We start from the raw sequence: 26,811 nt of genomic DNA, 5'->3' as shown, positions 1-26,811 counted from the left end.
GAGAACTTGATTTGATGCACTACGAGTTCAGGTGATGCTTGACTAGTTTGATTATTTGAGTTCTCACTGGAGTCAAGCTTCAAATACTCACTCGGAAAGCTCCCAGATCCAAATATTCTCAAGCTACTGAGGGCACTTGTGTTAATGATTAACTAGAACTAATAAAGTATTTTGCTTTTTGCCAAAATTTAAATGAAAAAGATTTAGGATAAAAGAAAATTGTATGTAGTAACATTTCTAGTTAGGCGAATGTTTAAAAAATTTAGGATTTAAGAAAAGTCAAAATCCGTGAATTTTGATTTAAGTTAAGCTAAAATAAAAGAGAGAAAGACCCGATATTTTATCTTTGACCGCTTCTTATTTTATTACACAACAACTAAGCTTGTTGCGATTCTTTGGCTGTTTCCCCTCCAAAATCAATTCAGAAAGACCCCGAACTATTTTTTATCCTTCGGTATCACATGAAAGGATTTACGTAGTATTTTACTACACAACAACGAAGCTTGTTTCGATTCTTTGGCTGTTTCCCTCCAAAAACCCCGTTGAATTTTCCACCGGCGAGACAGTTACACGTGCACTCCACGCAAGATCCCTCACCACCACAACTCCCACGAGATTCATGTGGGACCCCCACACTCTCTCTCTCTTCCAGATTCCCCTCGCTCGCTGCACCAAGCACGCCACCCCTCTGGAGTCGCAACACAACCTTCGCCAATCGCCAGACGTTTCTCTTTCTTCGCTTCTCTCTCTCTCTCTCCGTTGACAATGGAGCGACTCTGCTACAAGTTCGACCTCAAATCGCAGCATCTCTCGCCGTCTCACGCCGTGCTCACCAGATACTCGTCTTCGCCATCCCCGCCGTCCTCCTGTTCTTCTCATTCTTGTCCGCTTCTCTTGGATTGCTCGAATCGCCGCGCGAGGAGGCGATGGAGGACCTGCTCCGCTTCTGTTGCGCCCGTCGAGCCGGAGCCTGACTATCGTCGTTCGCTCAAGTCGATCGGGAGAGGCCTCATCGGTTTTGCTGCGGCAGCGGCCGCTTTCGCTTCGGTGTGCAGCGACTCTCCGGCTGTCGCGGAGTCCCTGACCGTCGCTTTTCCGGCTTCTCACGTTCGCGAGGTGACGAGTTCAACTTGCATGGCTACTCGTTAGATCTGCTCTTACTGTTTATTCGTTTCATTATTGATGAGCCAACAGAATCTCTTAGATACTATGGTCCAATGAAAAATGCAAATCTATTTCGCCTATGCAGATCTTGATACGAATTGCGCTTCACATGTACAGTTTGCTTATTTTAGGTATAACTGTTGTAAAATCTCTTGCTGTTTAGCAACCACGGTTGTCTGAGTCACCATTGTTGCTCCATGTGCTTACTCTGTACTAGATTGCAAAAATGTGTTGGCAGTATGATTGAGATAGAAGAGTGTTTCCATGCTAGGTAAATACAGTTCAGAGAACTCTCGTAGAGGCTTGGGGTTTGATCAGGGAGACATTTGTTGATCCAACATTCAACCATCAAGGTACTCGATGATGTTTCTTCATAAAAAGGCACATGCTTAGCGGTGTCATGCTTCTTACTCTGATTATGTATTAAAGTACAAAGTCGAGTTTGGTAATAAATTGGTTAAATGAATGGGAATTTCCTGTGGCAGATTGGGATTCGAAACTGCAGCAAACAATGGTCGAAATTTTCCCTTTGAGGTCGGCTGATGCAGCATACAATAAGATTGGCGCCATGCTTTCTACTCTAGGAGATCCCTTCACACGGATTATTAGCCCAAAGGTCTTTACAAGCTATCCATGCTCTTCAAATATGCTGAAACAGCTAACTTTTTCCTTCACAAGGATTATGGGTTCACAGTGATGGAAAAATCAGATATCTCCCATTGCCACTTTTTTTATTCCCAGAAGAAATCGTCTCTTTTGCTGGTTGTCCTGCTAACAAGTGCATACTAACAGGAATATCAAAGTTTCAGAATTGGAAGTGATGGAAATTTGCAAGGAGTTGGCCTCTTCATAAATGCTGAACCAAACACGGGGCATTTGGTCAGTGGCACTGGAGTTGTTTCTGCTTGACTATAGCACTTTCGTTGTTTATCTTGCTTCAGATATTCAGTTCTATTAGAAGTTTATATGCAGGAGAACTCTATCACTTCAGAGTGCAACAGAACTTTGCAAAACCATCATCCCTTGTTTGATGTTTCTCTAATGGGTTACAGTTTACTCATTGCTTGTATATCGGGTTTATGGTGACCTTATATAGATGTCATTTCCCTCCACCTAGTAACTTAAAAAAATTAATCAGTTGGACTTCCAAACATAATCTATGGATTCGCAAGATAGAATGTGACCTTGTGCTTGTGCAGGATCTTACCTTGCTAATTTGATATCATCTAGAATGGGTTTCCAAAGCTCTGTCCAATGGTGTCTTTTTTTTTTTTGGGCCAAAGTCTGATATTGACTCTCCAAATATGTCTTTAATGTCGTGCTCCAGACCACCTTAGAAGTTCCACATATGTTTATTAGGAGTCCCATCAGTTCCACTTGCATCTCATGAACCGAGATTTTGCCTCCTGAATTTGCTGGCTGGGGGCATAAAAACTTAATGATGGGGGTCGGCAGAAGCAGATGTGCTCATCCAATTCCAATTTTCTTTTTAATCAGTGGATCTTGTTGAAAATTTATTATTAAAAGATGAAAGGCTTCTGGAAACATTATAGTGTGTGATGTTTCTTTGCTATATGCATTTTTATAAAATTTTTGTTTGATATTGATCATCTACATTTCTAAATCTAGCAACTCTTTACATGTATTTAAACAACCTATCAGGAAAAAGTGAGAATGAGAAGATAACTAAGATGTGGTATCTCTTCTATATTGACCACAAATACTCGTTTCGTTGCAGTCACAAATATATATTTTGCCACTACAGGTAGTTTTGTATTGTGTGGACAGTAGCCCTGCTGCTCGTGCTGGTATACATGAAGGCGATGAGTTGGTTGAGATTGATGGTATGTAAATGATCTAGAATCTGAACTTTATATGTCAAATTTCTACTCAAACTCAACTCTGACTTTTGCATATCTTAAAGCGCAGTTGCATAAGCTTTCAAACCTGGACATGATTTATCTAATGGCATAGACTGTAGTTTTTTTTCTTCTTTCGATCTGTTGGTATAGACTCTAGGTTGTTTTTTTCCTCCTATCTGTTGGCATAGACTTTAGTCAAACGATCCTTTCTGGGAAAAAATGGTGAGAAGAAGCCAGCTTACTCAAACTCAGCATAGTATCAAATTTGGTATTTTATGGACTTGGCATAAAAGTTGCTAACAATTCCACTCTTGGAGAACACTCAATATTGAAAACCAGTACATTAAGGGCCCCAGCATCTTGTATTATTCTAGGCGGGTTTGATTGTGATATTTCTCATTGAGGACGTAAATTGTGTACTCTCTGTGCTCTCTGTCTGACAATGATCTAATTTTCGCATGTATGCTCCTTCAGAGATCAAAGAACTGAAAGGAGTCGTTTCATTAAGATTGATGACCAAGATTGACGACAATGTGATTGTGTTACCATGCTCAAATTTGTGTCCCCTTCAAAACTTGTATCCTCCATTTTAACTTAGTGTACACATGCATTTTGGATCATCTGCTTCTTGCTCCAGTAATAGATGAGCTATCAATTCAACTTAGTTCCTCGAAAACTTAGTTGGGACATCATGATTTCCTGTGTTGTTTGTTTGGTAATTTTTTCCAGGCATAGTCTGGCTACTGACTGTCATTTCACACTGCGCTTCCTAGTTGGTATCAGTTTGCTGTGTACACATGTCTTCATACTAAACTTATTATGAGTGCTGGCATTGTGTGATAATAATTGGTTTCTGCTCGTAAGAGAATCTTCTAGATGGTTATTGTCCCTTTTAAGATTTGTTTTGCAAATGTCAAGCTCCATGACGTCAAAAACTATATTTCTAGTGTTCTGAGATCTCTTCATATGTATTCAGGGGAGATACTTGAAGGTGTTAGTAGTGAAGTTGCAGCACAGAAACTCAGAGGTCGTGCTGGCACCACTGTTACAGTAAAAGTGCACAGTGTAATTACTTTCCTTTTGATTCTTTCCATATAAATTTTCGAATATTTAGGTTTTATCCTGGCAAATGGACATTTAGTTTGGTAGTTCCTTTTTCTTTTTGGTGATAGTTTGGTAGTCCATGAAGTGATTTTTCTAGTTATTTCTTTCTTTTATAATTTGTGGTCTTTGTAATTTAAAAATGACTTCCATGCATGAATGTCAGCAAAATAACAAATGCCTGTGCTAATTGAGTATTGTAGGATATTTGGGTGCTGCTAAATCATACGTGCCCACAATTCAACTCCTTATCAAGCTTACAATGAGAGTAGGCCTCATAGATTTGAACCAGGGCTTTATCTATTCGTTGGCGTACAGAGTTTGTTCATCATTTGAACAACTTATAAGTGAACCTGAAGTCCATGTGGCCATGTTTAGCAAAGTTGAAATGAAATTAGACTGCACAGAATTGAGCTAACTTTTCTAAGTATGTAAGGTGTGTGAATAATTTTAGAATATCAATTTTCTGGTCATCAATGACCCATGCATCTAATATAACCGATTTTTTCATGTATTGGGTAGAAATTTCTTCTGTTATCTTAATAATTTTTAATGGTCGTCTCTATCTAATGAGTCAAAAAATGCTGAGCGTGTTCATTTTTCCAGGGTTATGACGGGGGAAGTGCTTCTACTGTCAGAGAGGTACTTTTTGTTCTTGCTTTGCATGGTGGTAATTGATTGCTGGAATTGCTTTGTTTAAAGAATTTTGAACTTCCCCATGTGTATTGTATGATGCCTTGCATATAGAGTTTGAAGCGTCATTATCTATGTTTTCTGAGAAAAGGCATGCCTCACGAGAAGCTTCTAGTCTTCTAGCTAATCACTGACGATGTGATCTTGGATTGTCATCTGCTTGAAGGTCAAACTGCCCCGCGAATACATCAAACTTTCTCCCGTATCCAGTGCCATCATTCCTCATAGAATGCCTGATGGTAATATGACGAAGACAGGTTATGTTAAATTGTCAGCCTTTTCCCAGGTAAGATGCTAGTTTTTTCTCTTTGGTGGGGTTTGGTAGAAATTTATCAATTCCTTAAGTCATGGATTATGTGCTGCCAATTTTTTTGGCATTTATACTAACGGCTCTTTGGCCAAATCCCCAGAATGCTGCTGCTGATGTGGAAAACGCTATTCAGGAAATGGAACGCCAGGATGTTGACGCATACATATTGGATCTACGGAACAATCCGGTAGTTCCTCGGTTAATATTAGAGTGATCTAAGGGGAAACTTGCAAGACGCCATTTTCCTTTAGTTTGCGATCTATATTACCGACATGATGTCCTTGCAACTATCCTTTCAGGGAGGCCTGGTAAAGGCTGGGCTTGATGTTGCACAGATGTGGCTTGATGGGGATGAGACCCTTGTGAACACTATTGATCGCGAGGGGAATTTGCAACCTATCAACATGATCGATGGGCATGCAATAACACATGATCCGCTTGTCGTGCTTGTAAGAATCGGATCTTTCATGAATCATTTTAGAGCAGCCAATCCGGAAGTTCTCTGACCACCTTCCATCTTGCTTATGTGCAAAAAATCTTTTAGTTAAATAGCTGCATATAGAAAGATCAATATGGACGAGAAATGAAGACCAAGAACAGTTACTTCTCCTTTGCCTCATTACTGATAGAAGTGGTAGAATTACCCTGCAGGAATGATTTGAGATGGATGCCTGAGCAGTTTATCATGTCTCGAGCAATGTGGTCTCGAGCAAATTGTTTTGTGCTCTGGATTAAATCTTTCTCACATTAAATTGAATTTGTCTACAATTGAGTAGCTGCAATGACAGCATCAAGCTGATTCTCTCTAGATGGAGCTTGTTTAGGCAATTTGTCAATTCAAGTTTACTTCACAAACATGGATTCAGTGAAAGCTGTCTGCATGCCTTGGGCCTGATAACGAGATATTTAGTCAACAGAGTTGTTAACTCATATTAAGATGCATTCATTCGGTGATGCTTGTCCAATTTTCTAACAAGCTTCTAAGCAACATGTTATCTCGATTTGAAGAAGTAGTGTACCGCTCTTCTATTAGTTCTTTAAAATCTCAGAAACTTTCAACTTTGACCCGGTGACTGAGATCATGTCCACCTACTCTTACTTTGCCTGAAATAGGTCAATGAGGGAAGTGCAAGCGCAAGTGAGATATTGGCAGGAGCTTTACATGATAATGGCCGTGCTATTCTCGTGGGGCACAAAACTTTTGGCAAAGGCAAAATTCAGGTACTTCTTTTAAACGGTTGTCACCAAACTAAATAGCCTGCAGCTGGAATTAGAGAGAGAGAGAGAGAGAGAGAGATCCATTGCATTGTAGAGTTTCTTGAGGCAAAATTTGGAATATCCATTTGATTATAGTCTAAGACACATTGAACCATCTCGTTTTGTTTATTTCAGTTAATGCTGTTACGTTCCATCCTATCTTTTAGAATGCTCGGGTGACTAATTACTGATGCTTTTGTTTGTCATTGCCATTTGCTGAATCTAAACAGAGTGTAACGGAACTCCATGATGGATCCGCTCTATTCGTCACTGTAGCAAAGTACATATCTCCTTCTCTCCGCGACATAGACCAAGTCGGTATAACTCCCGATGTCCAGTGCACGGCTGACATGATTAATGTGCCCAAGGAGTCTTTGTTTAAAGACAAAAGCTCAGTCTTGACCTTGGAAGCCGATTCCTGCATCATGGTTGCTGAACATGAGTTGGACATTCAGGAGTCTAAAGGTACAGCATCCTGACGGATGGAAATGTCGGATCCATACGATCACATAGCCTAGATTGTCTGTGCAGATTGCACATGATAAAACTGTCGGTATATCTTGAAGGGCTTGCCCAAGCGTAGCCACTTTAGCATATAAGAAATTAAATTCTTCCGGAAAAGGAAATGAATTCAACCTCAAGTTTCGATTTCACAAGCCACTTTTGGGTCTGAGTTAGAAGTTTCGGTGTATAAGGGTTATGACTTCCGCTCTTTACAAATACTGTATTTTCAACAGCATAGCGCATACATTTACTCTTCCTAATTCATGCAAGTTCATCGTTCGGAGAACGTAGGATTTTTGTTGAATTTTCAGTCCTATAGGGGGATTATACATGTTGTGTAGTCACCAAAAGTATCTTATTTAGAGAAAATTATGATAGAAGGCTATTCGGTCGAATTTAGATGCGTGAGGATAACTCTCCGCCTCCAATTTAAAATATAATTCCGAAATACAGCTCTCCTTCTCTTTGAATGGCTCTCTACCGAAACGGCTCACCTTGAATTTGGGGAGACGCGGTGTAGATGCACGAAGGTTGAGGTCGGCGCCGGTTAGGAGGTACCAATTCAGAACGTGGGATGCTGGATTGAAGGTTGCTGTTTTTTTTTTTTTTTTTTTGGGGGTCGGAAAGATTGAAGGTTGTTGACCCGTCGTCTTTTGACAGGCTGCTTGTCCTTGCCGAATATAATGTGTTTTACTGTATGACTCACCTCACGTCTATTCTCTGCTTCTTGATGGGAGCAGCTCCCCGCACACGTACTAAAGAAAGCTTAAACATAAAAAAAAGTAAAGAAAAAGTAAAGCACGATCGGTGGAAAGTTACATTTAGGACCCTTTTTCACTTGAATGATTTGAGTTCGATTCCTTAAAGTATGGCTTAAAACATGCCGAAACTTTTTCACTATGCCGAGATTCAGTGAATGCGCGCAGATTTGATCAAATGGGTCTCCGGAAAAGACTTCGGCTGCCGTCAGTATGTCTAATACTGGCTAGCAAATAAGATTCTCACTTCTCTCCGCAAATGCAAAACGATTCTCAGATAAATTGACATACAATTCTTACAAGGCCAACTAAAAAAAAAAATTGAACATTGGCTACGGCAAGTTGAAATTTGTCGGTCCATCTTGAGAATTGACTCTGGGAAATCAATTGGGAGCACATTGTGATTTCGCTAAGCGAAAGGAATGAAACGACTATGAATAATATTAGCTTTAATTTCATGTTGGAATTATATTTTGATTTTGCATAGCAATCGCAATGTGAATAAATATATATATCATGTATAATAAAAAATAAACGATGATCGCAAAGAATCAATCCAATGAACCCCCACCCAAACAAATCACCCCTCCATCGCTCTCCCCTGTATTACATAGCCACACTGTCATGGTGCATACTCCAAAATGAAAATACCAAAACGACCCTCAGTACTTGAGCAGAGCGAGAACAGACAGCGCGACCGAAGATCCGATGACCGCGAACGAGGCCGTAACGAACGCAGCTCCGGACTCCATCGGCGCCTGGGCCGGCGCCATCGCGGGTTCCTGAGCAGAGGCGGCCACGGCCTTGAGGAGGACCGCCGCCACGAAAGCGACCACGAACGACCCGAAGCTTCTCACTCCTGCTGCTGCCATTGCTGAACGAGTAAAATCAGATGAGCGGATCACGAGCGAGAAGCTTTCGAACGGCCGGAGCTTGTAAAGCTGCAGAGAACTAGAAGGGTCGCGGAGCTGGAGGTCTGTGATTGTGGTAGATCAAGCGGAAGGAGATCGCCATTTATAGGCGCGAGAAGAGGCGCGTGGGCCTCGCCGTAGCAGATGAAGGCGGAGACACATTATTCGCCAACGTTCACTTAACAGCTAGATTTACGCGAAAAAGCACTACAAGGCCGTTGAGGGGGTGATGAACGATTGCGTGCGACTCTCAATTTCTGTCGGTACACAGCGGCCGCTGCGATTGCGACACGTGTGTGGGGAGAGTTCGCCTATTTGGGGGGAACGGTCGGTGGGTCCATTGGGCCTATGGGGGAGGCCATTCCGAAGTTGAGCCCAGTGGGCTCAAGATGGGCCCCGCTTTTCTCTTGATTTTTTCTTTTTTAATTTTCTTTTCAACCAATGCATCAACCAGTATCCAGTTTCATGTTAGTAGTAACTGTAATGGAGCCAATAAATTCTTAAGCTGCCAAAAGTAACATGTGAGAATTCAGAAACTCTAGCTTAACCAAAAGGAAGGGGAATCTAATGAGTGGGAATGATATTGAAGTAAGACAATGTATGAAAGAAATTTTATATATCAGGACGATGCTAATCGACCCGGTTTCTATTACAATATCATACCACCGATCCGGAACTACTGATCATAACATATGACAAAAATATCATATCATATCACATCACATCATATCGTGTGTATTTATGAAAAACAGAGAGTGGAGGATGTAGTTCAGTGGAGCAAAACAATGAGAAGAGCAGCAGAGAGCAAGAGGCAGACAAAAGCATCCTGAAGCGGCGAATGAGGCCCGGCCGCCCCCGTATCCAGCTGAGGTAATGGAGCTGCCGCTAGCTCCTGCGCCTGAATGGCTCCGCACAACCACGCCGCCACCATTGCCACCGCGAGCATCGCGATCCCACCTCTCGTGCGTTGACCCCCGGAGACTGCCATCGACCTTTCTGGGGGACAGATGTTGAGTTAGGTCCGATTCCTGCTGCATTTATACAGGCTCTGGAAAGTGGAAACGGCGCAATCAGTTCTGGAGGGGACGTTGGAACCGCATGCGCTTCGAGCAGTTAGTGCATCGGAATCAAATGCTGACTCTTTTTCGCTTCGTGTTCATGCCTTCTTCGCCAAGAATTAAAAAGGAAGTGCAGGGGACCACCTCGCTCCGTCCCAGGCGGTGGCTTCAGGATAATGGAGACTTTGATGGGTCGCCATTGCCGCTTCACAAAGCAAGCTGAAGATTGAGAGATGGATAAAAGGGAGGGCCCAACTGTCCAAGAGAGGAGGAGGGTACACAGTCACTGCTGCGTCTTGATTGTCCGTTGCAGCTGCAGATGGACACTCGCTTTTGGCCCAGCTGGTAATTAATATAGATGGCGAGGGAATGGCGGAAGGTGGAACATCGAGAGGTAATGGCGGAGAAAGGAAGAAGAAAGTCGCGGATAATTTTTTTGTTTCGGCCCTTTTCTTTGATCTATTTTATGAACGTAACAAAGCGAACGGGACTGTTGATTTCGAAGAACAAAATTGTCCTATTGGTCCACAATTTAGAACCTCTACGCCATCCCGCACCTTTTGGAACAACATTTACTTCCATATGCTTTTTGCGCCCCTTCATACAATATCCTAGAAAATTGTCCAAAAAATCCTAAAGCTTTACGCGCTTTTGCCAATTCAGTCATAAAACTTTCACGCTTTTGCCAATTGAGTCATAAAACTTTTACGTTTTGCTAACCGAGTCTTTCCGCCGATTACTGATAGGATATTGCTGACGTGGACGCCGATCGTCATACGTGGCACAACCGACTCTGACGTGGATATTAAATTTTTTTTTTATTTTGTATCATTTCTTTGTGTTCTTATTACAAATGTGCAGGTGAGGGCATCTCGACCCTCGCCTAGATCCGGGCAAGGGTCCAATGCCCTCACCAGTGATCGGAGAGGGCACAAAAGTCTTATCCCATGGCTGGTGAGGGCCGCGACATCCTTTCCTAGACCAGGTAGGGGTTAGCGGCCCTCACCTATGGCCGGCGATGGACGACGGACGACGGACAACCTCACCTGGAAGATTGACAAAACGTGAAAATGTGTATGACTTAATTGATAAAACTAATAAAGTTCATAATTAAATTAGCAAAAATGCAATAAATTTATGACTTTTTAGATAATTTTTCCTATAATAAAAATGGTATTTCGTTCTAACGATCAACTGAATCAACTTAACTAACCCATTATTGTTCCAAATTCTTTCTGTTTCTTCTCCTCCAATATCAAAATTTATACGTCATTTCGAATTTGTGGTATACGAAAATCAATCAGAACAAATATTATTAAATATATTATTTCTATTTGTATAACAGTTCACCTCTTGTTTCTCTACAAGAAAGAGCCATTCTAACGTTGGAGAGACATTAGTGCGTCACCGACTCCTCCACAACCATTAACGATTACCAAATCCCGCCAACTTTCCCCTCACGCCATGCGAAACCAACCACGTACCACGATTTTCATTGCACATTTTCAACTGCTTTTAGCCTAAAAATGGCCTCAACACTCCCCTATAAATTCCTCTTGACCTCCACATCCCATCCTCAGGACAGCCAAAAAAAAAAAAAAGCAATAAGGAGAAGAAGAAGAAGATAAGACATATCTGTTCTTCGTCTCCAGAAAAAAAAAAAAAAGGCTTGCAATTCTCAAGAAAATGGACATGAAGAAGATCTCCTGTGCCGTCCTCATTGCTGCTGCCTCAATGAGCGCCGTCCTAGCCTCCGATGCCTCCCTGGCTCCGGCCCCGGGCCCATCCAGCGGAGCCTCCACGGCGTTGCCCGTCTTCGGCTCTCTGGTGGGCGCCTCCGTCGTGTCTTTCTTTGCCTATTATTTGCAGTGAGGGACTTCAGAGCGCCGGAATGGCGGAATATGAGAGAAATAACGAGTGGGAAGTAGGGAAGGGATAGTTCTGGAAGAGAGAAGTCTTCCGGCAAAGAGAGTGAATAAGGGTCTTGTGAGCATTCTTGTTCAAGTTCTTCAACGGACCGACTTTTCAGAATATCTCCCTCCTTTGATTAAAGTCCTGTCTCTTGATTTGTTATCTTTCCATTTCATACATGGGCGTCGCACATCAATAAAGGATTTTATCGAGCCTTTTCAAATGGAGTGGCTGGTCGTTGCATGATACCAATTCTGGTGTCGACCTTTCTACGTCAAACGCAGCCAGTCACTGCGAATGAATTTAGCCCAATCTTAACATAATCACATGTATATACAAACGAATGAGAGAGGCTAACCTTTGAGGATAGGATCTTAAAAAAAAAAACTGAGCTTCCGAACAAATAATGCATGAGCCAGAGCAATGTATTCAGCAGAAAAGAGATACTTAGGATGCATTGGCCATGGCCCTCCGAAATAGTGTGCATAAAGGACATCTATGCAGAGATTCACTAGGAAGAGGCATGGGAATTTAAGATATCACCTGGCCCCTCTCGACCTAGAGAGGGATCTAACCCTGACAATCCATGCAACAACATCAAGAAGAAAATAGTACAATCGGTTGATAGCCTAGAAGACTTTCCTGTGCAAAAATGCAGTATATGAAGAAATTGTACAAGACCCTGAAAGGGGCTCATCAGGCAGACAATCATATTTCTTGCACATAACTTATCACTCCAACTATCATTTAAATGACAACTTCCTCTTGCAAACAGAGGGCAACTGAATCCGTAAAATCAACAAAGAATGCGTCTCCTTCAGCTCCACCGCTGTTCCAAGAAACACTACTTCAAGAAAGACGCTTCTCATACTTACACTCAAATGAATGTACAGGGGATGAAATAATCAATGCTAAGAGTCCTCATGGATTTTAGCGAAAGAGCACCCTTGAAAAGTACATGCATGTACAAGAAAAGTTCGGCGGATAGATTATTCACAATCATCTTGCTGAGGTAAGTTTCCTCCAGTAAATTTATGTGAAGACATGAGGCTCTTCGTCAACCAGATAGCTGTCTCTTTCGATGACACGGCTTCTCCTCCGAATGGTCTCAGAACACCGGTGAGCTCATCAATCTTATCCTGTTTAAGTAGCTGTGCACATAGCTCGAGCAGAGATTCTAGAGCATCAGCTCTATGTTGACTTGGAATTTCCCAGTTGATCTTGGTTTCTTCTCCGCGTGCAGCAGCATGCGTGCTCAAGGAAGAGGTGTCAAGTGGTGTGTGGTTCACAACCAGAGCATCATCAGCCTCAGTTTGTGTGGAACAGGTGACATCATCTTGTTTTGCCTTTACTCCATTACCTAGGTTCGTCTTATTACCAGATGATAAATTGTCCACAGTAGCACCTTCCAGGTCGGTGAAGTTTTCTAATTTGTCAGAACTACATGTGGGATCTCTATCTTTTCCGTCACTAGTATTGAGGATCCTCGATGAGGGAGTACCATTCTCATGAACTGCATCATTTTTGTAGTGGACTTCATTTGGCATTTGCACCTCGCTGCTCTTTTCTGCCTTAATATTTGATTGACAGTCTTCCTTGTCCTTCTGGTTGCAAACTATCTCTTGAGCGTGTGCTATTTCCTGAGCCTGCATGATGCTATCACTGACATCAACCTTCTTGTATTCTTGAACATACTTCATAGCTTCTTCTCCTCCTCCTCCTCCATCCAGAGAAGGCAATGCGCCCTCAGAGTTGATCTCGGAGGTGACTTCCGTTGAAGTTTGTTCCTTTACAAGCTTAGAATCAGTTCCTCCTTCTCCATTGGAAAGAGTCATGTCAGAATCAGCAGAACTATCTTTTGAACCATCAAAAGAGGTTGATACTTCAATTGTATAGCTGGTTGGATCAACCATCTTGGTTTCAAGATAATCTTCTGTGCTAGCTGTGGATGTCGCTTTGCCAGCAGTTACCACAGCAACCCGTCTCATGTTTCCATTAGCTTCAACATGCTCAGAGTGGCTTAAGGCTTCTACTTCTATCTCCTTGTCTATGTGGTCTTTCCCTGCCTTTGGCTTCCCAGATGATAATCTTCTCCCACTTTTATCCTTCGAGTTGTTTATGGGCTTTATGGGAAGAAAGACGGGGGCAGCATTGTTGCACCGAAGAAGGTATCGCTGCAAATGAGGATGCCTTAGCAGCTCTGCAGCCTGAAAATTCATGGTCAGGGGCATTAGAGTAGGTCAACGAAAATCCACAAATCTTACAAAAGCATAGGTAAGTTGGATTAAGTTGGATTACTGTTGGTCTATGCTCTGGATTCTTTCTCAGCATGCTCTTGATTATTTGCTTCCTGCAAAATGTACCGTAAGCGCTACAGTTTTTTTTTAATAAACTGTCAGATAACTGCTTCAAATGTGGTGGTCTTGGAGAAGCTACTTACAGTGAGGATGAATACCCAATAGGAAGGGGTGAGATGGAAGATCTGTTTATTTTGTTGATGAGTCCAGCCATATCCTATTTAGAAAAGTTCACGTTCTAAGGGGTAGTGCCACATAGATACTAGTCCAGATATAACGGTAGCAACGGGGCATGCATGAAATGTATTTGAAGTTGAGTTGAACTCACAGAGGCTCTAAATGCAGGGTGGTGAGCAGCTATTTCAAACATGCAGCAACCTAGAAAAGCACCAAGTTTCTCTCTCGCTCGTCAAAGCATAAATATGTAATAAAAGAAGTTCAAACAATCCTTTTGATGAGCGGTGCTGGATTTAAGTTATTGGCTTACCAAGTGACCATATGTCAGACTTGTAACCGTAAGGAATATCTGCCAGGAGCTCAGGACACATGTAGTTGGGAGTGCCAACAACCTGTATAATGCCAAGACGAAGATAGGTTGACATGAAGTCAACTCACAAATGTACTTGGAACCGATGATAACTTTGTATGACGTATACAGACACGTAACCCATAGAAGCACTGCCCGCAGGACCGATCATTGAGATTAAAGATCTTATAGATATAAACAGTTTCATACCGATGAAGCGAGATCTTCTGTGCCAAGTAGCTTTGCAAGCCCAAAATCACCTGCACAGTGACTTACACTGCTTTAAGTAATAATGATATTTAAAGCAGGGATGATCAATCAGTCAGAAGATGGAGTTTAGGTCTACATACCTAGCCGGATGTCATTGTCCTTAGTAAGGAATATGTTGGAACACTGAAATCAGAGGGCTTGGGTCATGTTCACACAAACAACAGCTGTTTCTGATTTCAAAGTATCAGAAGTACGAAACCTTACTTTAAGATCTCTGTGTAGTACACGGTTTGAGTGCAGGTAGTCCACAGCTAACAACAACTGCGTTAACCATTTGCAGAGTTTCTGCACATAAAAAGATCAAATGCAAGGAATGAGTACGGACTATGGGTTATCGCGAGAAGAAACCACTTAAGATACAACTAATTACCTCCTCGGAAAAAAATATCCCCCTGGCCTTCCTTATAATCTCAGCCCTGATTGTGCCCAAAAAAGGGGTCTCCCCTAGATCAGTTACTTGTGCCAAGCATTTAGAAGAAAATATTGAAAAATTTAATGCTTACCCACTGAAAAATGAATATTAGCTATAGCAGGAGAAGTCAGCGTTATCTGATTCTTTCAATAAATCGAGAAGATGCTTTTAAATCATTTCCTACTCAATAATGTCTTCCATCGCATCTTATATGTATGTTTTGCAGCGACATGCATCATTGCAATTGCTAATAGTATGTTCCACTCCATCTATAATGTGATAATGTCATACTATCAGAACTCTACTCATCCAGCATTCTAACTTGTCAATAGTCAATAATGTGAGTTTTACATGTACTTACATGTCCCCTCCTTCACAGTAACCAATGATGATGCATATACAGTTTCCCTGTTTACCGAGCAAAACATAGTGAGATTCAACATCAATGTCATAATTTGACCTAAAAAAGAAATGTCACATTAAAAGCAATCTCACGGAGTGACATGTCTAAATGTGATGTTCACCTTATCCACCCATGCATCTTTGAACTCCACGATGTACGGATTGTGTAGTTTCGCAATCAACTCCATCTGCATGTTTACGTAGAAGCAAAATTCTCACCAATTAGCATTGGAAACACAAACAGCGAGAAATTTCATCGCTAGAGGAGAATAGAAAGCCCAGTTCGCTTGAATGTACATGAAGACTTCAATGCCAAATAAAGAATGCGGACAAAAAGCTTCTGATACTTAAAACATCTTGCAAGACCAAAATTGCAATAAGAATAGCTCTGTTCCACATCATGTTCAGCTTAAGTCTTTGAATGTCCTTGGAACCGACACCTAGGGTCAATAAAGGAAATGAGTTCCAGGCACGTACGGACTCAGAAAGACAGCACAGCATCCGAACAGAGCAGAAGGAATGAATCTCATATCAGAACGCTCTACACTAATCAATGAGTCAACCAGTCGGAAACAATGTAATGCAGAAACATGTGCAGCTGACTCCATTTCTACACTGAAAAACCCATATTTATCAGAAAAGAAAGTAACCTCCTGGTGTGCTGTGCGTTTGAACTTATCTGTTTGCTTGGCCAGGCGAATTTTCTTCAGCACGTACCTGCGGAGAGACAAAAATGCGAAAAACCGACCGATGAAACTCGAAGTTAAGACCTTACGCTCGTGTTCGACGCCATGCTACTACAAATTAAACAGGGGACTGAGGATTTCGTCAAATTGTCGATATTAGCGCCACAGACAAACGAGCCTAACTGAAAATTGCGCGTGCTCAGCAAACTTGACCTCTTCAAATCGCCGTGCTTTTTCCGATGAATTTGCCCGTACATTCTCGAACGGCAACAATGCCGAAATTGAACAAAAGAGGAGGTAGACTTACTTCTTCTTCTCCAATTTATGGAGGACGAGGAAGGCCGATCCAAATGCTCCTCTCCCAATCTGCTCGATCACCTCGTACGCCTCCATTTTCGAGCTGGCGTCACTGTTCTCCGACTCCATGGGCTCGATTTCAGTCCTCGACCTCGACGGTTTCCGGCTCCGGTCGCAGATCTGCTACTTCCCGGCGAAGGAACCGAAGCTCCGGTTCGAGCAAAGAACCCCGCGCTCCTACCAGACCAGCTACTGAAACAAATGGGAGTGTGCAGAGCCGAGAGCTCTCTTATAGCGAAGAGAGAGAGAGAGAGAGAGAGAAGAGAGAGAAGCTTCGCTTGCAATTGCAGATTCACGGAAATGGACTGACTCTCTCTCTTGAAGCACGCACAGGGAATGTTTTGGCAGCACGAAGGTGCGAGGTCGCCATCATTAGCGCCTAACTGTACCTGTAGGTCCTGTACACTCCTTGTCCGTATTTTGCGGGTGGAAGATCTTCCGAGAAAGTTTCTCCCGTCTGGTTTTGGCCTCAAAGAAGAAGAGAATTTATTGAATTAACTTTATTAAATGATGAAGTTAGATATATGTCATTCCTGTATTAAATATATTTATTAAATGGGCTTTTTTTTTCCATTCCTTTTTAATATTTCGGACATAAAAGCATGTAAATATCACGGGCCGACAGATCCTTTGCCGCGGAATAGCCCATAAAGGCCCTTGGGGAGCAGAGGACGCCAGGCCAACCCTCCTTATTTAGTTGTTTCTAAGAATAATAAGGCGAATAACTTCGGGGTAATTTGTACTAGGAATTCTAGGTTAAAATAAACATTACCCTCGGGAGCTCCAAAGGCGAGATTGACATTTAGTATACAAAATGATAGGGAGCTAATGCCGCTCTCTAAATGAGGCTATGATAGGCCAAAAACCAATCGTTGCGACTAAAGTTTTCAACTCATCTTGCTCGATGGACTAGACACTCGAGCTTAAGTGGGCGTACTACGATTTAATACGGGGAAGTTATTCGCCTTACTGTTCTTAAGAACAACTAAAGAATGAGGACTAGCTTGGCGTTTTCGACTTATCGGGAGCCGCACGGGCTATTCCGTGATCGAGAATCCGTCGGCCCGTGACACAAGCTCCCCATCAAGTTTAGACCTTTTTAATGCAGGCAACCTCGATCAAGAACGGTTTTAACGTGCAGCTTTTTAGGATTTAAAATCGGATGATTTTGAATATCGAAGCGGAGGATTTCCACACCTTCAGATTAATTGCGCAAATTCTAATATTTTTATGAACATCTATTTTAAGAGTAATTTATGGTCGGCACTAGCATTATTTTTAAAAGTGTATTTCTTGGAGTCACTCAACCACTGACCCACCTAAAAATAAAAAAGTGGGGGAGAAAGCTATTGTAATAATCAAACGGCATCTGCGGGTGTAATGATGATTGATTTTGTGTTTTGGGGATGGCAAATTTTGATGCGAAGAAGAATAATTTTGTCTTTATTTTATTTTATTTTATTCTTCTTGTTGGTTGGTGGCTGTTATAACGAGCCTCTTTTTTGAGTGGGTAGGCTTGATAATTTAGCAGGTGAGTGTCCAAAAAATTAATCTTTTCTTTTCCCTTTTTTTTTTTTTTGTCTTCTTCTTTTCAGCGACGATTTGGCTCAACCAATTAGGTAGGGGGTGTGACAGGAAACATAAGACGACCTGCTTTGGATAAGACCATAGGACAGCTCGAAAATAGCTTATGCAAGAATTCTCAAAAAGCATAATTTTTTCGGGCCGCGCTATTTCCACTCCCATTTTGATTGAGAGCCTGTTTTTTTTAATCAATCAATAAGCTTAAATACCATTCTCTCTTTTCAATGCATTATTTCTTTTTTATCATCTTAACCAATATAACTGCATTTATTTCTATCTCTCTTAAATTATCATTTTCATAATATAACCGTTAATTACCCTCCAAAAAATATTATCTCATCATTCATCATGTTATCACTTCGCCTAGAGAAGATCGTTATTTTTAATTGACCGTCACATTTTTTCAGTTCTAAAAGTTATATAGAAGGTCAGAAATTTCTAGTTATAATGGCTAATGAACACCCAATTAACTGCCTATTTGTCAAAACTTTATTTCAAAGTTGAAAATTATAACTCAATCTAACTATCTAGCAGATTTTTGACCTTGTGCGTGATTTTACAGAATAAATTTATTGGTTTCTAACGTTAAGCATCACAAATTTGTGCTTTTTTTTAAGCTTTTTATATCTTAACATGGATTACAAGATGGCGTTGAAAATTTATTTACACATTTTGCACTTTCAAGTTAGGGGAAATCTTTTAAGCATGTTCTAAAGTTTTGATCCATTTGCTATGCGATTGAATACACAATCGATGTTAACTACTTCCTTCATAATAGGAGTTAAACAGCAAGAAATTTCATGTTTTTCATTTGTGCGTTTATCCTTTTTTATTATTTACGTATGGTTTGAATATAAATATGATTGACATTTCATCACACTTTTAACAAATTAACCTTTTTCATATTTTGATCAATTTTCTTTTCCCCTTTTATCAAGATCGGTTAAATAATTAAATTCAAATTTCAACTTCACAATATAGTTTCACTCACACACTGTTCGAAAAAAGTCACTTAATTATGTGTTCATAAGCTGTTATAAACAAAAATTTCTTATGAATGAAAATGTGAGACCATAAATTAGAATTCACAATATTCTCTAGGCAAAATAATAAGAAGATAAGGTAAATTGATATGTTGATACACAAGCATTTCTATTGTGAAATTAATGAGACACATGATAGAAATAAAGGCAATTTTGTGTATTAGCTTGATAAAAAAAAAAGTAAAGTAAATTGAAGAGAGAGAGGAGGTCATTTCGGTAAGATAACTGAAAGTAGGAGTGTTTTAACCAAAATGGGGGTAGAAATAATGTTGCCCATTTTTTTTTCATTTTTGTTATTGGGCGACGAGCAAGAGCATGCTAGTCATTTGCTTAACAAACGAAAGAGCTTTTGCATACCGACAAGGTGGAGTCGAGAATGAATTAAAAACTTTGCGTTTCAAGGGAATAAGTATAACACAAGTACTATAACTTTCGTGCGGCACTCACTTGATCGTCATAACTTTTTTTCGATCATTTGAGTGTCATAACTTCTAAAAAAACGTTCGAATAGAAATAGCGGAAGCCCGAGATGGCATTTTATTTACTAAGTGATAAATATTTTTTTAAAACATTCACCCCAAGTGTTGTAAATCCTACGTGGCATAGCACTTACGGTGAACGTTTTAAAAAAAAGTTATGGCACTCAAGTGACCGATTGAAAAGGTATATGCCACTTAAGTGTTTGAAAAAAAAAGTTACGGTATTCAAATGATCGAAAAAAAGTTATGGCACTCAAGTCATCATGTTTTAGCACTTTTGAGATGCCTCGGCCTTAATACGAAGAACCTCGACTTTGTAATCTTGCAGTTTCTTCGAGTGGCATTATGCAGCTTGGAGTGCAATGCGCGCACCACCAGCAAATGACAACGCAAGCACTCACCACGATGCGAGCTTCCTCGCTCTACCCTCACTAGCCTTTCTCAGCTCTACAACAACGGCAGTAGCAGCTCGATGCGAGCTCCGGTGGAGTTACATGATTTAACATGCTCCACGACGAGGCAAGACATTCAGGCATTGGCCGCTCGACGATTGGCGGCGAAGGTGGAGGGTTCCCCGAGTTCACACCTGCCTCGATAGGGATGTCAAGTGAGAGCAAGAACAAAGTGGACAATGCAACTTTTTCCGAGGGTCGAGGAGTAAGCTCACTGAGCTGCCTGGGCGACGGTGGTCTGCGGCGACGGTAGCTATCGGAGATGGTAGGCGGCGATTGGCAGCGACAGCGTTCCAAAACAGTTTTTACGTTTTTCAATTTTATTTTTTTTTTATATTTTTACTTATGAAAAAATAAAATATAAAAATATAACTAATATAATTGAGGCTCATTTATAAGTGATGCTTGGGAAGCTGCAGGCCATGGACCAAAAATGGGTTGAAAATAGATCAAAAATTGATTTGAGTTGAAACCCATATTTGAATAGGCTTTATAAGCCTAAATCCATATTTGACTCATTTTTTAAATCTGCTGAATCCATATGTGACCAAAGTGAATAGAAGTGGGTTAAAAAGCGGGTCAAATACCCATATTGATACCTCTAGTTCTGAGATTGTCGACACCCAAAATTAACCAATACCGAAGCTATAGAAGATGGCGTGACTTTGATGGGAAGTTGATAGAAAAGAAAGGCGTTCTTTGTCAGTTATGTGGAAGAATAAAAATGGGAGATGCCGAACGTGGTAATTTCGGTTAACTTCGATGAAATCCATTGGGAACATGCCCTATCGGGGAGCAAACCAGGATTGACGCCGACAACAACAACCACTTATGGATAAGATAGTTCGGATATTTAACGTGAAGCTATCGACAAGAGTCTTGAAATTTCTTGGTATCGGAGGTAAACGATCAATGTGAAGATAACCGTTGGTCGATTATGTCTTAGCCGTTTGTGAAGTAGCTTCTAATAATCATCGAAAGGGAGTTGTTCGAAAATAACAGTTGGTTGGTTATGTCTTATACGTTTGTGTCGTCGTTCTAGTAACCATTGAAAACGAGTTATTTGTCTTTCTAAATTGGTAACCGTTATGTGTAACTACCGCGTGTAAGGGTTATAAATACCCAAGTGTACTCTTTGTAAATCCTCTTCAATCAATGACAAAACTCAACGTTTTTTACCTCCCGCAATTTATCTTTTCCGCAATTTTACATTCCCGTACCTTTCAATTCCTCCGCTTTGTATGTAGTTTTAAATACTTTGTCGTCGATTAAATTCTAGTGTCGCATCTATCTATCATCTTACTTGGTTGTTAATCAAACTCCGACAAAGTGTTTTGTGCTTCGCCATCAATTAAATTCAGTCGAAGCGTATCCATTCTTTGTGATCTATTGACCCTCTTGTCCGGAATTGCCATTAGGCCCATCCCTTCTTAATAAAATCGAAGAACTAATTTGGCGAAAGATATTTAGCCGATCGATGTTTCCGGCTAGACAGAGATATGAAATCACAATCGCTTTTATCAACTCGACTGTTCCCTCGTGATGAATCGATGAAATCATGAAATTTAATTTTAAAACGCATAATTTTTATTTATTTATTTTTTTTTTGTGGCCGTGACTTGTTTTTGAGGGGACCATTAGCAGTCTTTCGATTTGTGTTCGCCCCATTTTACAGATCATTACTCATAATGGCCGCATCGCACCCTTTTTCTCGCGATTGCCAAGAACAGGCGAGGCGACATTCCATTGCATCTCCCTCTTGTTGCAATGATTTCTAGCCATGTGTCTTTTAGTACCCGAAAAAAAAAAGGCCAAAAAAATAATAAAAATTACACTCATTATAACATAGACGAAATATTGACAGAAGGTAAATGTGTCACACATATGCAAGTATGAGATTTTTTGGGTCACAAAAAAAAAAAAAAAAAAGAGAGGATAAAAGCATCAAAGTAGGCATAATTTGAAGATTTTGATGACTTTCACTTAAAGTAAACTAATTAAGGATACGGCATGCCGATCTCCTTCACACCGCCTTTGAACTTTGTTGCTACCTGCACGATGCGCAACACTTCTCTTCTAGACACGACTTCAGTGAAGAATTCGTCGATTATTTTAACTATTGAAAAGTCAATCCGTCGATTGGCAAAGCATTTAATTTAGACGGTGGCATATTTCATATTGAAATCGTAGCATATTTCACTCTGAGCAAGTTTGAGACCAGTCCCGCGATGTTCATAGCAAAGTCTTACTCGATACACTGTGGATGAACCGGTTTAAATGCATTTATCAAAATTAATGGAAAAAAAAAGAGGAAAGATTTTTTTTTTTTTTTGGTCAATGGAAAAAAAAAAGAAGGAAATTTTTTTATAGCCGCATTATAATACAAAGAGGAGGAGGATTGGTTAATTCATGAAAGTGGGGGACAAATGCTGTAGAAATGATGGGCGAGGGATGTTTGATTTCCACATAAAGCGAAAGCTTGTGAGATGTCCTTTTTATTTTTATTTGTTTTTTATTTATTTTTTTGGATTTGGCAAAGCATATAAGATGTCAATATTATAAGAAGCACCGTACGTGCAAAGGGGTATGTTATCGTTGTGCATCATGTAGTTTGGACCGATTTGCACAACTCGGTGACGTCATTGGTGGATAGACTATTGTGCTTGATTGGGCTTTTCCGCCAACTTTTCGAGAAAATGCAAAGGAGTTCAGGTCAGAGGGGTGCATCGAAATGCAAATGATATTTGATAAACCGTAATTTAAAAGTGCGTTGGGAAGTAACTTTAATTTAAACGGTATCCGAAAAAATCACGCTTTGTAAAGAATTCTTGCTTTTTTTTTGGGGGGTTTGTTTGGAAAAGCTCAAACCGGCAAAGCGCTTAGGCAGCCGGCAGTCGGAGGCCTTCGCCGGCGACGTCGTGCGAGGTGAGGGCATTTCCGAAATTAAATAAGTTTTGCGATAGTAAAGTTTGAAGAAAGGAAAAATATATCCATGGTCCGAGAATGCTCAAAGCCCGGAGCTCATCCGGACGATATTTTCTTTGGGCCAAAGGCCTTTTCCCGAATGCGGCCCAAGGGCTTTCGATTAGGATTGGCGATCGGGCTAGTGATTGCCAAATCCAGTGCTCGGAACTGCCACGGGATGAGCAAGCGAAACGAGAGTGCATCGAGGAAATCTATCCTACACGAAGGCGGGAAAATCAACCGCGCGCCTACTTCGGCTTCATCTGTTAGGAGCGCAAGAGCGCGCTCCCAGCGAAGATGAGATTGCGTCGCTATCGAGTCTTCCCCTATGGCGAAGATGATATCGTGGGCCCGGCCTCATATCAGGAGACTCTCTCCTTCAACCTCAAGTCGCATGACAGTAATTCAATACAACACCCGACTGAGGGAGCTGATCAAGACGGGTTATTTGGGTGATGCTCGCTCACTGTTCGACAGTATGCCTCGCAGAGACGAGATATCTTGGACCACCCTGATTTCTGGGTATGTTGGCGCCATGGATATCTCCGAAGCTTTTGCTTTGTTCTCCGTTATGCGCGTTCAGCCAGCGCTCCGCGTAGATCATTTCGTGCTCAGCCTTTTGCTCAAGGCTTGCACGCTCGTTATGAACCCGAATCTTGGCGAGTCAGTACATGGGTATGCCATCAAAACGGGGGAGGCAAACTCGCTCTACGTAGGAAGTGCCCTTCTTGACATGTACACAAAAGCCGGCAGAATCGAGCTGGGTTATAGAATATTTGATGAGATGCCACTGAAGAATGTTATTTCTTGGACTGCTCTGATAAATGGACTTATTAGCTGTGGCCACTGTAGGGAGGCGGTGTCCTGCTTCGCCGAGATGTGCAAGTCAGAAGTGCAATGTAACGGGCACACATTTGCTATTATTTTGAAGGCATGCGCTGATCTTGATGCTTTGAGCTGTGGGAGGGAGATACATACACAGATAATCAAGAAAGGATTTGATGCGAGCTCATTTGTGGCTAATTCACTTGCCACAATGTACAACAAGTGTCGGAAGTTTGACAATGCTGTGCACTTACTTGAAAGGATGGCCACGCAGGATGTAGTGTCATGGACGACTATAATCACAACATACATTCAGATGGGTATGGAAGAATCTGCATTTGAAGCATTTTTAAGGATGAAAAGATCTGATGCCACTCCTGATGAATACACATATGGAGCAGTTATCTCTGCATGTGCTAGTCTTTCAAGGACTAAATGTGGGGAACAATTACATGCTCAAGTTCTGTGCAAAGGTCTTTCAAATTCCTTGCCAGTGGCAAACTCCATAATCAGCATGTATTCAAAACTCGGCCAGTTATCTTCAGCACTAACTATTTTTCACGAAATCACCAAGAGAGACATTGTTTCGTGGAATACTATAGTCACTGGGTATTCTCAAGAAGGTTGCGGTGAGGAAGCTTTTGAGCTTCTGTCGTGGATAAGGATTGAAGGACTCACGCCCACTGAGTCAACTCTTGCAGTTGTTCTTACCGTGTGCAGTAATATGGCTATTCTCAAGCAAGGGATGCAACTTCATGCTCTTGTCCTGTCCTTGGGTCTAGAACAGGCACCTACGATACAAAGTGCTTTGATTAATATGTATGCCAAGTGTGGGAGTATAAAAGAAGCATATAAAATCTTTGATGCGGCAACAAAGTATGATATTGTGGTGTGGACAACAATGATTAATGGATATGCAGAACATGGTTACAGCCATGAAGCAATTGATTTGTTTGAGAAGCTGGCTAGTGTTGGGTTAAGACCAGATCCCGTGACGTATATTGGCATTCTTACTGCATGTAGTCATGCTGGACTAATCGATCTCGGTTTTAACTATTTTGATTCAATGAGCAGGGAACAACGAATTAATCCCTCAAGAGAACACTATGGCTGCATGATTGATCTTCTCTGCCGAGCTGGAAGGTTGGACGAGGCAGAACACATGATCAAAAGAATGCCATATGAACACAATGATGTTGTCTGGTCAACTTTGTTGAGAGCATGTAACATCAATGGTGATGTGGACCGTGGAAGGCGAATCGCTGAGCATATTCTTGAGTTAGACCCAAATTGTGCAGGAACTCACATTGCCCTGGCTACTGTCTACTCTGCCAAGGAGCGGTGGACTGACGCAGAGGAAATGAGAAAAATGATGAAGTCAAAAGGAGTAACTAAAGAGCCTGGATGGTCTTGGATTATGGTTAAGGACTGTGTGTCCACATTTGCGGCAGGTGACCAGTCTCATTCGCATAGTGAGGAACTATATGGTGTTCTGAATTTTCTTTGCTCGCAAGAAACTTCTGTTCAGGATGTGGTTTCACTCGTGTATGATATTGAGGACTGAAGAGTAGCGTCCTTACATTGTTCTGTTTGGATTTATCTTAATTATTCTCGTTAATTAGCAGAGTCGGCCGTAGAAAAGGATTAATGGAAAAAAGTTGAGGTTGCCCAACAATGCTCTCCAACAACAGGTAAGAGAAGGGTGCATTCATTCTTCATGATTGTCTTACTCTTAGAGCATGTGATTTACGATCATTGATGTTGCTTAAGTCATCTGTGTGTGTGTGTTTTTTTATTTTATATATTAGTAACATAGTAAGCTACATAAAATGTATATTGATTTTCTTTTCCAACAACAGGCTCAAAGTGGTAGCATCCTCCTTTATAATGATCGAGGCCGATAAGCCCATCAGTCCGCATAGTGTTGTCCATATACCGGTAGAAGAGTTCCAATCAAATTAGATATGAGAAGAAGGTGTATTGCACATAGTTGTCTTGGTCTTGGAAAAATGCTTGATATACAGTAAATGACGTTTCTTGGACCACACAGTTCCAATTACAATCACATCTCCACTAATCACTTTACTCTAGCTAGGTAGTTTACACGTGTCCCAATATTGTCTCAATAAACACGATCTCAAATTTGTCATCCATTATCTTTCTGCTTCTTGCTGTAGACATAAAAAGACAGATCTCACCTTCGTCCCATAAAGTAAAGATAGTTCCATTAAAATGTGCAATCACTATGAAGCTTAAGTCCATTTCCTCCTTTCAAATACCCCCAATCTTCTGCCTTCTCTGCTTAAAAATTTGTCATGATTTAGTATTTGCAGGTTTTCAAGAGGAGTTTTGAAAATGAAGCATTTTGCATTGCCTTTTCTCTTAGCCATTTTCATACACCAAGCATGTTTACATGTCCGGGTAGAAGCAGGTGATTGTTTTGTAAGATCTAGAGGAATATATATGATCCTGTATGTAAGCCTTGATTATGCCTATGGCTTCAATGCTTGTTGTTTGATGACACAGCTTCTGTTGACGCATACAAAGATTCAGCTATATTCCAAGAGCTTTAAGCCATGGCCTTACCGTAGCAAGAACCTGCGGTTTCACTGATGATGTTACAGACTCTACTGTACTCTTTTGGTTCCTAAAATGGAGGTGATTTACTGTCATATTAATTCATGTGGGAATTTTGGGTCTTCAAATTTCTTAGAATGTGTTTCTTAACACAAGATCCCGGTTGCCCCTCTCTAATTTTTAATAGATTCCCTAAATACTGACTAGACTGACCTATTTTGTCGAAGATGTCGTGTGCACGACTTGTTAGATGATGATTAGCATGATTTATTGCTTTTTGGGCTGTTGGCGATAGAACATCTGCTTTCAAGTGGGAGGAAAGGTGACACCAGGTGAACGGGGTGCAATTGCCATCCTAAGATGTAGGGCGTTGGACTCTTTGGGATAAATTGTGTGATATTGTCGAGG

At 41.1% G+C, this 26,811-nt stretch overlaps 3 protein-coding genes and 1 long non-coding RNA gene across 4 annotated transcripts in view; 2 read left to right on the top strand and 2 right to left on the bottom strand.

Moving 5' to 3' along the window:
• The window catches only part of LOC125312582, a 31,193-nt gene extending 14,233 nt beyond the window's left edge, over positions 1-16,960 (bottom strand). The window contains exon 1 of the long non-coding RNA XR_007196621.1: positions 16,790-16,960. This is a non-coding gene — a long non-coding RNA (uncharacterized LOC125312582). The remainder of the gene's footprint in view (positions 1-16,789) is intronic.
• LOC115731944 (carboxyl-terminal-processing peptidase 3, chloroplastic) lies at positions 665-7,028 on the top strand. Its single transcript, XM_030662617.2, has 12 exons — positions 665-1,116; positions 1,436-1,517; positions 1,650-1,780; positions 1,957-2,043; positions 2,930-3,008; positions 4,003-4,091; positions 4,734-4,769; positions 4,987-5,106; positions 5,231-5,317; positions 5,430-5,579; positions 6,244-6,351; positions 6,618-7,028. Exons 1-12 carry the CDS (start codon positions 766-768, stop codon positions 6,864-6,866), a joined length of 1,569 nt encoding a protein of 522 aa, XP_030518477.2. The 5' UTR covers positions 665-765; the 3' UTR covers positions 6,867-7,028.
• Positions 12,204-16,689, bottom strand: LOC115734109 (serine/threonine-protein kinase Nek6-like). Its single transcript, XM_030664696.2, has 13 exons — positions 16,430-16,689; positions 16,087-16,153; positions 15,559-15,624; positions 15,396-15,442; positions 14,993-15,038; positions 14,827-14,907; positions 14,703-14,745; positions 14,563-14,612; positions 14,314-14,395; positions 14,155-14,204; positions 13,970-14,043; positions 13,828-13,879; positions 12,204-13,736 (listed from the first exon to the last, which is right to left on the bottom strand). The coding sequence occupies exons 1-13, from the start codon at positions 16,546-16,548 to the stop codon at positions 12,519-12,521; spliced, it is 1,995 nt and encodes a 664-aa protein (XP_030520556.2). The 5' UTR covers positions 16,549-16,689; the 3' UTR covers positions 12,204-12,518.
• A 6,161-nt stretch (positions 16,961-23,121) lies between the features above and the next one.
• On the top strand, positions 23,122-25,467 carry LOC115734108 (putative pentatricopeptide repeat-containing protein At3g47840). The gene has a single exon (XM_048286111.1). It carries the CDS (start codon positions 23,330-23,332, stop codon positions 25,388-25,390), a length of 2,061 nt encoding a protein of 686 aa, XP_048142068.1. The 5' UTR covers positions 23,122-23,329; the 3' UTR covers positions 25,391-25,467.
• The last annotated feature ends 1,344 nt before the right edge of the window (positions 25,468-26,811 follow it).

This window comes from Rhodamnia argentea, chromosome 10 (assembly GCF_020921035.1).
Source record: "Rhodamnia argentea isolate NSW1041297 chromosome 10, ASM2092103v1, whole genome shotgun sequence".
Lineage (NCBI taxonomy): Eukaryota > Viridiplantae > Streptophyta > Magnoliopsida > Myrtales > Myrtaceae > Rhodamnia > Rhodamnia argentea.
The sequence above is the reverse complement of the archived record's forward strand: the minus strand, read 5'-3'. Positions and strand labels throughout refer to the sequence as shown.

Coding starts and splice junctions, on each gene's coding strand:
- LOC115734109 (XM_030664696.2), bottom strand. CDS start 16,548: ATGGAGTCGGAGAACAGTGACGCCAGCTCGAAAATGGAGGCGTACGAG. Junction 16,154..16,429: donor CATAAATTGGAGAAGAAGAA/GTAAGTCTACCT, acceptor GTCTCTCCGCAG/GTACGTGCTGAAGAAAATTC. Junction 14,908..14,992: donor GGATATTTTTTTCCGAGGAG/GTAATTAGTTGT, acceptor TTTTATGTGCAG/AAACTCTGCAAATGGTTAAC.
- LOC115731944 (XM_030662617.2), top strand. CDS start 766: ATGGAGCGACTCTGCTACAAGTTCGACCTCAAATCGCAGCATCTCTCG. Junction 1,518..1,649: donor TCCAACATTCAACCATCAAG/GTACTCGATGAT, acceptor TTCCTGTGGCAG/ATTGGGATTCGAAACTGCAG. Junction 5,107..5,230: donor AATTGTCAGCCTTTTCCCAG/GTAAGATGCTAG, acceptor CCAAATCCCCAG/AATGCTGCTGCTGATGTGGA.
- LOC115734108 (XM_048286111.1), top strand. CDS start 23,330: ATGGCGAAGATGATATCGTGGGCCCGGCCTCATATCAGGAGACTCTCT.